At 45.9% G+C, this 12923-nt stretch overlaps 1 protein-coding gene across 4 annotated transcripts in view; it reads left to right on the top strand.

The window, feature by feature from the left end:
• Positions 1–12923, top strand: part of Herc4 (HECT and RLD domain containing E3 ubiquitin ligase 4) — a 281533-nt gene that overhangs the window by 128652 nt on the left and 139958 nt on the right. For all 4 annotated transcript variants that reach the window (XM_055063579.2, XM_050196063.3, XM_055063577.2 and 1 more), the window contains one exon: positions 12305–12494. In XM_055063579.2, coding sequence (XP_054919554.1) covers positions 12305–12494 — 190 coding nt within the window. The remainder of the gene's footprint in view (positions 1–12304; positions 12495–12923) is intronic.

The following is a 12923-nucleotide window of genomic DNA, read 5'->3' as shown; positions in this document are numbered from 1 at the left end:
TTTCACGCTCGAAAAGACTGACATTTCAGCGCGAACATTGCGAACTCGGGCTGGATTTCGTTGCAACACCCATGCACCTAGAGTCATATAACGCAAGGAGCCCCATCCAATCACCAATTTTCAAGAGCGTTTTGATGGCGAGCAGGCTCGTCGCGGCATCTCGTGGAGGCCGCGGAAATTATGGAGAGCGTGGATTCCAATTCCGAAACTTAATGGGTATAAAGTTCTCATAAACTTTTGATGTGAAAGGTGCATTGACATTTCCAAAGTCGTGCATTAGATTTCCAATTCCGGAACTTTGCGGGTTTAGTGTTATAAACATTTCACGCCAATAGTGCATTGACTTTTCTAAAGTCGTAGATCGAACCATACAACTAGACAAGCCAAATCAACCCACTATCAGACAAGTTGAAGCATTGTGGTGGTTCACTAGTGCCATCGTGTCACAGAAAAGAATATCAACATTTTTCTTCACCTGCGCCAAAGCATCCATGTCAAGACAGTAAAGCCAGCAAGGGTATTATTATTATTATTTTTTTTTTGTAGTTTGACTTTTATTCGCGAGGACACCTTGAGCCTCTTCAATATTCTTGTTCTTGCTACCCGCGGGCTGCCAGAGCCAGCCAGAGTGCATGCATTTTTCTTGTGTTGCCCCGACCACTGCGCGGCCACTTTGGTGTGCATTCGTTTTTCTCTGGCTGGGTGGATTTTCGCCTTGCAGAGTTTTAGACGCTTTCAGGTTAGCAGACGAGAAAAAGAAACAATGATTGCTTGCCGCTGTCAATTGGGGACTCGACAGATTGCAACGCACTCGCTTGAGTGCAACCTCTCCGGAAAGCCTTGTCTCGTCAGTGTAGGATACTGAGCAGTATGCGTATGGTTCTCTGCGAGCCAAGTGACTCATGTTTTCTTCGATATTCCTTTGGTAGCCACATTAGGCGCCCAAAATAGGCATTCGGTTGTGGCCAACATGGTTTCCTTCAGGTTTTTTTCATTTTGGTGCCCCCGCCTCACAATAGAACGAAAGACATTGTTGCGGAGCAGTGAATTGTCGCTTGGCAAAAGTTTCATTTTGTTACGTCTTCTTTTGTGGAAAGTGATGAGCCATGGGACGCTTCAGTTGCCGAATACTCTTATTATATTATTGCAATAGCAATTATATGGACACTAAGGCGCATTCCTGCCGTCGCCGTCGCCCTCATGTTCCGTATGAAGTCCAGGGGCGATAACATCATTACTGCGCGCCGCATGCTGTATGTGCGAGTGAAAGCGTAGAGGGGGGGGGGGGGGGGGTGGCATAAGTGAGCTGACGATGGTGGCTTAGTTTTGTGTGCTCATGGGAGAAAAGTGTGGAGGATGCGTGCCGCCTTCCGCTGCGTGTGATACATCAGGGTGAGTAGAGGGAGGGGGGCAAGCCTTAGGATTATGTGATCTGTGATTGCACAACATGTTTATTTGCCTTGTTTGATGCAATATACACAGTGAATTTTTCTTAGATACTTAGATTTATTGGAGACCTTTATGTATATTCAAATATCTTGTTGCGAGGTTTTATGTATACGAGCAGTGAACCTTGTTTGCAGTGAGACTTATTTGCCCTTTGTCAAGCTGTATCTTCGCATTTCTAATGCACGAGGGTGAGTGAAATGAAAGTGAGCCAACCCATCCCGTGCAATAATGGTTCGTCTCATTATCTGCGAGGCATGCACGTAGCACACAGGCATCTCTCATTTACAAAAGTGACTCACAGATGTGAGGATAAATGTTCTTTAATGCCATCAATACACTGCGTTGAACATGGTTTTGTGACATAATGGATGCTCTGAAAGTTGAACAGCATGGTGTCTTGAGGTTTTTGTCAGCTGAAAATGTTTCCCAAAGAGAAATTAGTCACTGTATGGCTTCCGTGTACGTTGAACATTGTATTTCATTGGCCACTGTGAAACATTGGAGCAAATGGTTCAAAGAAGGACGTGAAAGTTTGCAAATACGATCCCAGACCGGGCCAAAGCCGCCGTGCAATTACCCCCAACACAATTGCAAAGGTTGATGAACTGATTAGACAAGAACAAGAGGGTAAGCATCGATGAACTAGCAGAGCGTGCGGACATCAGGTACTGCTTGGTTCACACCATAATTCATGAACATCTCGGTTATTGGCTCTTGTGTGCGCAATGGATGCTCAAGATTTTGAACCACCGCCAGAAGTAGGAGAGGTTCGGTGCTGCCTTGGCTCATCTGATCTGGTATCACAATGAGGGTGACGAGCTGCTAAGCACGAGGTCGCGGGATCGAATCCCGGCCACGGCGGCCGCATTTCGATGGAGGCGAAATGCGAAAACACCCGTGTACTTAGATTTAGGTGCACGTTAAAGAACCCCTGGTGGTCCAAATTTCTGGAGTCCCCCACTACGGAGTGCCTCATAATCAGAAAGTGGTTTTGGTACGTAAAACCCCATAATTAAATTAAAGGGTGATGACTTCTTGTCTGCAATTGTGTTCGGGGACGAAACATGGTGCCACTACTGCGAGCCTGACACACGACGGCAAAGCTTACTGTGGAAACATTCCAATTCACCACTCCAAAGAAAGCAAAGGCCGTCATTTCCACCAGAAAGGTGCTGTTGACTTTTTTTTTCGATCGTCAGGGGCCATTACTGATCGAATTTGCTAAAACTGGAGACACTATCAATCGTTTCCGATATTGGGAAACGCCGGACCGGCTGCGTGCCTCAATCAAAAACAAACGACGTGGATATTTGATGAATGGGGTCATCTTGCTCCACGACAATGCCCGTCGCCACATCGCTGATGTGGTTAACACAAAACTGGCAAAGTTCAAGTGAGAAATGCTGCAACATCCGCCATACAGCCCAGACCTGTCGCCTTGTGACTTCCACATTTTCTGGCAATTAAAAGAACAGCTAAAGGGAACCAGATTCGTGTTGGACATTGACGTGAAGGAGTCGGTTAGAGGCTTTTTGAAGCAGCAACCCAAAGATTTCTATGAGACGGGAATCACGCGACTTGTTAGTCAGCGGGACAGATGTCTAAATGCTCATGGCGACTACTTTTAAATGAAGTACCCCGTTTGTCATATATTCGCAATAGCTCTCTTTAATTCTATAGACTCTCCCTCGTATATTTTGCAGAACTCCTGCTTTTTATATGTGCTCTGTGTTGCGACTATAATTTCGGTGCAGTTACTCACAATACACGACCGGCGACAGCTGCTCCTGCGCAATACATTCGAACAAAGACCGGCCTCATTGAGATTTTTCCTTGGCCGTTGCATTTGTACAAAAATGTACACAAGGTTCTTGAATGACAAAGTTTCATTAAAATATTTGTCCTCAACTTGTTCATTTCATGGCCTTTAAGTTTTTCATATGAGCAGCATGCACTGCTTTCCTGTTTTCGAACTGATGTAGTTCTAAAGCTCGTGTGATATTTTCTTTACTTATTAGATAGACAAAAACATGGAAACATTGATATCAGTTATTTCAGGCACAATTTCTGGGACATACGAGTATATTCTTTCATTAAAAAATACATATTTTCCTTGTCTTCACAGTGCATAGCGTTCAAATTCGTTTGCAGCATATTTGCCCATGGCAATGCTGTTATGCAACATGAGCCGCCATTGAACAAACTTTCTGGCTACGCAACTGTTTCATACGTCTTGGAAAAAACATGAGAAAAAAAAAAAACATACTATACGGAAAGACGTATGATCCAAATTGACATAAAAATTTGACAGACTCAACTGCAGTTGACATCTTCATTGTGCAAATCGTTGCACACGAGGCGCACGTCGAGCTGGCGGAGCTTCAGTGGCACGAGACGTGTTTTGTTGTTTTCTCATATTGTAGTGTTTTAAGACGGCGGTGGGAAACCAAAACAAAGTCAAGCTGGTGGGTGACGCTGAGTGCCGCTGAAGCGAAACGTGCCGCTCACATTATGCCGCCTGTAGCAGGGATCAGCGGTGCGTTTGGATTATAGCGTACTAAAAACATGCTGTACGCTACCAACGGCAGTATGCCCCACATGCTTTGAAACATAGGTGAAGGTGCTTATCGCGATAGGTTTGGTGGAGATAGCGGTAAATGGGGTGTGCAATGACGCGGGAGGAGATTTGCTGGTACTGGAATAAGAAACTTGGTATGCGCTAGTGTTTTCCTGCGAGACGAGTGGGCGATTATTGCAGTGAAGCTGCTGTGGCGGGCGGCCATATGGTGGCTCCATGGTGCCGGTCTCGCACATTTTCTTGTTTACACGGAATCTAGTGGCCGGAAAACGTATCATATTATCATGATTTGCCGATGTGTTGAATGTTGTTGCTGAAAAATCATGTTTCCCGGTAACATATGTACCAGTAAATTTAAGTGCAACTCTCTTGGGTAGTTTTTTGTGTTCTCGATAACATGCGTTTGCATTGTAAAATTGTACGTAACAGGATCATATTATTACGATATGATTCCGCGAGAGACGAGCCGCCGCGAGAACGACGAAGTAGTTGGTCGGTGCCCTTGGCACGAGCGAGTGTCAGCCTGGCTGCCTGGCTCCAGTGTAAATAGCGTGTAAATAGCATCTCTCGTCTGTGTCTTTCCACACGTAACATTTCTCGTGGAGGTGCTGGGTAGGGCCTTCTCAATTCCCTGTAGTATTGCGATATTGCTCTATAACTGGGATCAATGTGTGTTGGGTGCTCCACGATTTTGCGACGATCATCCACGATCAGCAATCAGTGAAACCTCGATTTGATTTGACTGGCAAAACTTCGATTCTAGATTCATTAGGACCATTATATGTATATAATTACTGAACCGTTGTTTTCTCAATTTAGTCATGCGCTACATATATATATATATATATTGTTACGTGTGGAAAGACACAGACGAGAGGTGCTATTCGGCTATTCTGTCACGGCACTCATCGATACAGGAGCCCATCTTTCTATTATGAGTGCTGCCTTCCGACAACGACTGAACAAGCTCCTCACCCCAGCGTCGGCACGCGTCGTCCGCGTTGCGGATGGCGGTACTGTGCCTATCATCGGCATGTGTACGGCACGTGTCAGCATCGCCGGCCGCCACACTCCTGTACTCTTCACCGTAATTGCTCATTGCCCCCACGACCTTATTCTCGGCCTTGATTTTCTCTCCGCCCATTCTGCCCTAATTGACTGCTCTTCCAGTACCCTTCGCCTCGAGTTGCTGATGCTCGCAGAACCTTGTGACGCACCCCACTGCCGCTTACGCTCCACCGACTTTCTTCGCCTGCCGCCAAAGTCCATAGCCTACATTGAACTGTTGTCTTTCCCACCAGTTCCTGATGGCGAGTACCTCGTCACTCCTCTGCCCAACATCCCAATACAGTATGACGTCACCGTGCCTCACAGTATAGTTACTATTACTGCGAACCACACTCGCATGCCTGTCAGTAACTTTGGATTGGCAAAGCAAATTCTACTGCAAGGTATTTGCCTTGCCACCATTGATTGTCTCGGCGACCAATACATGGCAGCGTTATCGACCGATGGTTCTTGCGACCTTAGCATGCCCATCGCGCCAGCCTCGGGCGTCGATCCCAACATAAAGAAAATGGTTGCGGCGGACCTGTCCTCTACGCAGGCTGAAGACCTTTGCGAAGTATTATCGTCCTACCGTGATATTTTCGACTTTGACGATCGCCCTTTAGGCCAGACGCTTGCGGTCAAGCATCGCATTCTTACTGGCAATGCTGTGCCTATTCACCGACGACCGTATCGAGTTTCTGTGTTGGAACGCCGAGTAATTCAAGATGAACTGAACAAAATGCTCGATAAAAACATCATTGAGCCTTCATCGAGTCCCTGGGCGTCACCTGTGGTGTTGGTTAAGAAGAAGGACGGCACGTGGCACTTCTGTGTAGATTACCGTCACCTGAACAGCATTACAAAAAAGGACGTCTACCCGCTCCCACGTATAGACGACGCCCTTGATTGCCTGCACGGTTCCAGATATTTCTCGTCTATTGATCTTCGTTCGGGATATTGGCAGATTGCTGTTGACGATATGGATAAAGAAAAAACCGCGTTCATCATACCTGATGGCCTATGCCAATTTAAAGTAATGCCGTTTGGATTATGCAACGCCCCTGCCACCTTTGAGCGTTTGATGGACTCCTTGCTCCAAGGTTTCAAATGGTCCACATGCCTCTGCTACCTCGACAACGTCATCGTCTTCTCGCCAACGTTCGACACTCACCTTGAGCGTCTCACAACTATACTTGATGTATTTCGAAAGGCGAAGCTGCAACTTAACTCATCCAAATGTCGTTTTGGCCACCGACAAATTACTCTTCTGGGCCATCTAGTTGACGCTTCCGGAGTACAGCCTGATCCCGACAAAACTCGCGCTGTCCGAGAGTTTCCGGTTCCGAAGACAGCCGCAGACGTTTGAGGTTTTGTAGGGCTATGCTCGTACTTTCGTCGTTTTGTTCCAGATTTTGCGACAATTGCTAGGCCCCTAACTAATCTTTTGAAGAAAGGCGTACAATTCTCGTGGGGTACTGCAGAAGCTGCCGCCTTCTCTTATCTCGTCACTCTTCACCACCAATTCTCGCCCACTTCGACCCTGATGCCCCTACAGAATTACGTACAGATGCCAGCGGTCATGGCGTAGGTGCCGTCTTAGCCCAGCGTCAGCGTGGCAAGGATTGCGTTATTGCTTATGCGAGCCGCCTCCTAGCACCATCGGAGCGCAACTATTCTATTACGGAACGCGAATGCCTTGCTGTTGTCTGGGCGGTTGCAAAGTTTCGTCCTTACCTTTACGGTCGCCCTCTTTCCGTAGTCACTGACCATCATGCTCTTTGCTGGCTCTCATCGCTAAAAGATCCTACAGGCCGGCTTGGTCGATGGGCTTTGAGGCTACAGGAATTTTCATATTCCGTGGTGTACAAGTCTGGCCGCCTGCACCAAGACGCTGACAGTTTGTCGCGTTACCCTGTTGACGACTCTGACTCCTCCAATATATTGCCAGTGCTTCTTGCGTATTCTCGGTATCCCAGCTTCTTCATTTCGCCGACGAGCAACGCCGTGACGCCTACATCAGAGCACTCATCGACCGTTTTGAACACTCTCCGGCCGATGCTACTCTACGCCTCTTCGTCCTCCGCAATGGTACTCTGTACTGTCGTAACCTTCATCCAGACGGCTCTGAGTTCCTGCTTGTAGTACCTAAACACCTCCGCTCCACCGTTCTAGAAGAGCTTCACGACGCACCAACAGCAGGACACCTCTGCGTATCTCGAACCTATGACCATGTACGTCGCCGTTTTTTCTGGCCGGGCCTTGCCCGTTCCGTGCGACGTTACGTCGCCGCTTGTGAAGTTTGCCAACGACGCAAGAAGCCTTCCCAGCTCCCCGCTGGTTACCTGCAGCCGCTCGACATCCCTGCCGAGCCCTTCCATCATGTCGGCTTGGACCTTCTAGGCCCATTTCCGGAATCTACATCAGGAAACAAGTGGGTTGCAGTTGCGGTGGACTACGCGACCCGCTACGCCATAACCCGTGCTCTTCCGACCAGTTGTGCAACTGATGTTGCGGACTTCCTGCTACATGATATCATATTGATGCATGGTGCTCCGCGTCAATTGCTTACAGACCGCGGCCGCACCTTTTTGGCCAAAGTCATTGATGACATCATGCGTGCCTGCTCAATACAGCATAAATTTACCACCTCCTACCACCCCCAAACGAACGGCCTCACTGAGCGTTTGAACCGCACCCTTACAGACATGCTATCCAAATACGTTTCAGACGACCACCGTGACTGGGACCTGGCTCTACCTTACATTACCTTTGCATATAACTCTTCCCGTCTCGAAACTGCTGGCTTTTCCCCGTTTTACCTCTTGTATGGCCGCGAACCGACGCTACCACTGGACACTGTGCTTCCGTCCGCCACAGCTTCAACTAGCGATTATGCCCGTGATGCAATCGCCCATGCTGACCATGCTCGCCAACTTGCGCGCGCTCGTCTACAAGTGTCTCAAGACAAGCAGAAACAACGCTACGACCTCCGTCACCGTGATGTCCACTTTGTGCCCGGAGCCCTCGTGTTGCTTTGGTCTCCATTGCGTAAAGTTGGCCTTTGTGAAAAACTGCTTTTCTGTTACACAGGCCCATATCGCGTGATACGCAAAGTGACCGATGTCACCTATGAAATCGTTCTAGCCACGCCCACGACGTCCTCCGCTGTGACAACCAGTGACATTGTCCACGTTGCCAGACTCAAGCCCTACAACTCTCCATGCACCTTGGATATTTAACAGCACCGTGACAGTGCTTTTGCCGCCGGGGGGTAATACTACGATATGATTCCGCAAGAGACGAGCCGCCGCGAGAACGACGAAGAAGTTGGTCGGTGCCCTTGGCACGAGCAAGTGTCAGCCTGGCTGCCTGGCTCCAGTGTAAATAGCGTGTAAATAGCATCTCTCGTCTGTGTCTTTCCACACGTAACAATATGAACAAGGTTCTGCTGTGCTTTTGTGCAAGTCAGCACTCACATGTCCTGCTTTGTATATATAATTCATCAATTGTCAAATTAAATTTACTTCTGATGGGCAGATTTATGCATTCTACAATGAGATGGTTGTGATGGAAAGAACCAAGAAACGTCCCATGGAGGTAAACTGTGCAAGGCAGACTAATGGCACAAGCCTCTGTAAAGGTGAAGCTAGTAAATACAATAATGTGGAACTGGTTAAGTGGTATTCCCAATACTTTGAAATCTGACTATTTTCTCCTAGAAGCATGCATCACACGATGAAAATGTTACGTCATTGTGAGGCAATGGTGTGATGTAGACAATCAGAAGTTTGATGGTTTGCGTGACTACTACAAGCTATCCAAGCCAAGGCCATCTGATTGGACAGATTTTGTGTTAGTTCACTTAGGTGTCTGGAAACCTGGACAGTGATGGTGGCATTCTAATTTTTGTCAGCCCATCTTCACTACATCATGACGAGTCCAGAAGTGGTAGTCTAATGACCCAACAACAAGTCCAATGACAGTGGTGCAATGAGCATTAACACAGCATGTGCAACACCAATGTAGGAAAGGTAAGAGTTTGCATTACTGAGACTTGCTGTATTCTGCTTTTTAGTCTTGGTTTGTACGACTGCTCCCCTCTGCACTCACATTTACTGTTTAGAGAAAGGCAGAAGTGTGCAAGAAATTCCGCTTACCAGGAAAGTGATGAACACTCAGTTGGAGACCAGTATTTAAATTTGCAGAGCTCTGGATGCATGTTCTGCATGTTCTGGCAATTTTTTTGTACAGTGATGGATATGGTACAAAAGAACATATTGCGTGGCACATTTGGAAGCTGTCACTATTTGCCTCTGTCTTTGTCTGGCAGCTGTTTACTGAGTGACTTCTGTCGCATCCATCCTTTGCAATACAGCTTTATTGTACAAGAAAATTATTCTCTTTTCAAAGACCTATATCTACAGTGGTGTGGTGATTCTGTGTGTAGGTGTGTAGGTGTCAGTGACAACATGTAGGCAAGTGTTGATGAGTATGCACGTGCCGTCAGCCATTGCATTGATGACATAATGGTGGCTTTGGGAGTGGGGTTTATTGGTGGCTTCGCCACCAAGAAGATGCACAGAAATGGGTGCTTGACTTGAGCTATAGTGTTTTCTTTCAGTGAGGCACCCACATCATTACTTATGGCAGCATGCCACTTACAGGAGTAGGCTTATCTTTTGCATGAAAGGCAGGAAAGAAACATCGAGTACATGATGCATTTATTCAGTGCATGGTGTCAGAAGAACATGCCTTAAGCAACCAAAGTCTCTATTTGGAAGGATGCAAGGGAAATTCAAATGAAACTGGGAGAAATTTGTACGATGGCAATTAAGGTACTGTGGCAAAGGTCAGTACCATCTTTGCAGTATAATGGCTATTCCCCCTAATGTGAGACATGTCGCCCTTGCACCAACTCCTGCTTGCAGGTGTTGATGCACGCCACATATGTAGAAATTCACTGGCTGTTGTATTATCAATTTTCAAGAGGGAGTATACTTACAGGAAAAGCAGAGAGGTCAGCCTGAGCTGTTGCACTCTAGCCTGCTACTCTGCACTTAGGAAAATTGCAGGGGAGCATAAGTACTATAGCAATATATGATGGTAAGGTAAAGCGAAGGAGTGAATGCATGTATACATTACACAATGGACCTACTAAAGCTGCTCATCCAGTCATGTGGCATGCAGGAACTTCATTAATAATGCTTTTGTTGTCTACCTGGCAATTTTAGCATCAGGCCATGGGCTGAGTACAGTGCCCTTCGACAGTGGTTGCCTCCGGACACTGCCTAGGAAACCATCTAGTCTGTCGCTCCTGCACATATGCTGGGCAATCACATAGTGTTTCAGTGCTCCATGTATGTGATGTGTCTGGCAGTGTTCACACTCAGGGCTGTTCAGTTTGATAAGATAAGCTTAGCAGCGGGTGAAAGCAATGCCCGGACAAATCCTATGTAGCAAAGGTGCCTGGCTTCCCACAACCCTTGCAGGTAAATGGAATTTCCCTTCAGGATCGAATACATGCAGGTGTCTGGGGATGTTGCTGGCATGAGCCCTGCACATCGTAAGGTTATGTATGAGTGATGTGACCAGCGAGTTGGTGTCAAGTAATGTGTAGGCAATCCACATTATATAGGAGACACGGAAGGCCGATCTTACCTCACTGTCAGCGAGTTCTATGCCAATCATGCCACAGTGACTAAACACCCATTGAAATGTGATGTTGTGGCCACGTCACTGAGTACTTTTGTGCAATTCGCAAAGCACCAGGATGCGGATAGGGTCTGTTCTTCAAAAAGCATTCTGCTGCCTACAGTGTTGACTTGGTATCATAGAACACTGCTAACCCTTTAACTGGCAGCTCAACAATATTGTTGACCTTACAAAAATAACTGAAAAAACTATACAAAACTAAATATTAATCTGTGCCTTTCAATTTACCTTAATTTACGTGCCTGCTCAACAGTGGTAATCACAAAAATGTCGACCATGAGCAGCAGCAGATATTTTGGTGAGCAAACTCGAAGACCTTGTCGGTATCGTCTTAGCAGACGTGGTGGTCATATTATCACTGATGCGACAATTTTTTCCTTTGTTTAAGAAAGCTATTATTTTTCTCTTTTGAGGAAGATCTCAAGTACACACATTTACTTTGTCAAAGTAAGTACCAAACACAAGTTTTGGACCATACATTGGTTTCTAATTAGCTGGTCAACAATATTTTCTACCTTCTGTAGGTTGCTTAGTTTTCAGAGAAACCCTTTGAGGCTTCATTTGGTGTGCATTTGAACAATATCAAGAAAAAATAAAGCAATAAAAACATTCTAGGTCATGCCTTTCTTATCTTGCCAGTTAAAGGGTTAATTTCTGAGTTGTGTGGGCTGTGAATAAATTTACAACCTCCCATATAGCAGTCATTTCTGTAGCTGTCGATGCCAATTTGTGGTCCACTAAAAATTTCCAGGTGATGCCAAGTTTCATATTAACAAACGCAGCCGTTGTGGTGGATGATGTGACCATACCATATGTGTATACTTGAAGAGTCCCGCTATCCAATGAATTGGGACAGGGAAAAAAAAAAACATGGAAATTATTCGTATGTCTTGGTATTTGAAGCCTCACTAATGATCTTGGTATTACATAGAGAGGTGTTTCAGGGATGTTGGTGGCCTGGAAGCTTGTGGGTATAACGCTCACATGTCTAGCAACTGCTTTTCAAAACTTGCAATTGTGATTGGTTTTTAGAAATAATGATAAAGGATTGCCTGAATGTCTGACCAGCAGGCAAAGATAGCTTCTACTTTTAAGTTATGTCCTTTTCAGCTTGTTCTGCTTGCACTGAACTGTGGTTCATCATGGCAGTTCTCAGACACCGATGCCCGAGACCGATGCCCTCAAAATTTAGTCTGGTAACACTGATATTCCTTTGACTTCTGCACTGTTTGTGTGAACAAAGACACAGCGGTATCATTGTTTGTACCTGAAGTCACACATGGCTCAAAGGGATTTCTCGCTTGTGTGATTACTGTTGTAGATGTGGTGCTCATGCCTGCAAGTATCCACGAGTTTTACAAAGGCAGAAGAGCTCATATAAAAATTTATTCATCTCATTGTAGGGCAGTTCTTTTAAAAGCTCATTAGCTTCACACACTGTTGTTTACATGTGTTTCCTGATGGCAGCAAATAATTCCAGCCATATGTGCTAATATTAAGTTTTTGTTCGTGCAGGTGGGTGCATGCCTTGAGGAGATGGTCAAGGGCCTGGCTTCAGGCCCCTCAGACATTGAGGCTATGCGTGTCCTGCTGCTGCTGCCACAGTGCCACTTTTTCAGAAACCTTAATCACTACCTGGAGACTCTTGTGGGCAAATACTGTTTGTGTGTCTCCCGCCTTAGCACACGTGCTGCTGACGTCTTAAGTAAGAGCTATACCATCTGTGTTACCTTTTGTCCGTGGTTTCTCGCTTGCGTCATGTAAATTTTATGCACGGTTTCACTTTCAAGTGATTCTATTTGGGATCATTACTTTGCAAGGATGGTTTACAGTACCATAAAAATGGTTTGGGGCCTAACTCAATAACAATTTATTTCATTTCTCATTCTTTTTTCTCTGTCATTGGCTTAAACGTTGCTGTACCACTGATGTCACCGGGATTGGCTACTTTGTGCAAAATGAGTGGTTTGCAAAGAAAAATAGAAAATGAAATTGGTCATCACAAAATACGGCTCTTTGACCTCTTTTGTGTTAAATGTCATACTGAACCACTTGACTGCATATCCTAACACTTTTGTAAGTGATGTGGAGGTAATGAATCTACAAATAAGCAGTGAAATAAAACTGCATTCTG

This window comes from Dermacentor andersoni, chromosome 1 (assembly GCF_023375885.2).
Source record: "Dermacentor andersoni chromosome 1, qqDerAnde1_hic_scaffold, whole genome shotgun sequence".
Lineage (NCBI taxonomy): Eukaryota > Metazoa > Arthropoda > Arachnida > Ixodida > Ixodidae > Dermacentor > Dermacentor andersoni.
The sequence above is the reverse complement of the archived record's forward strand: the minus strand, read 5'-3'. Positions and strand labels throughout refer to the sequence as shown.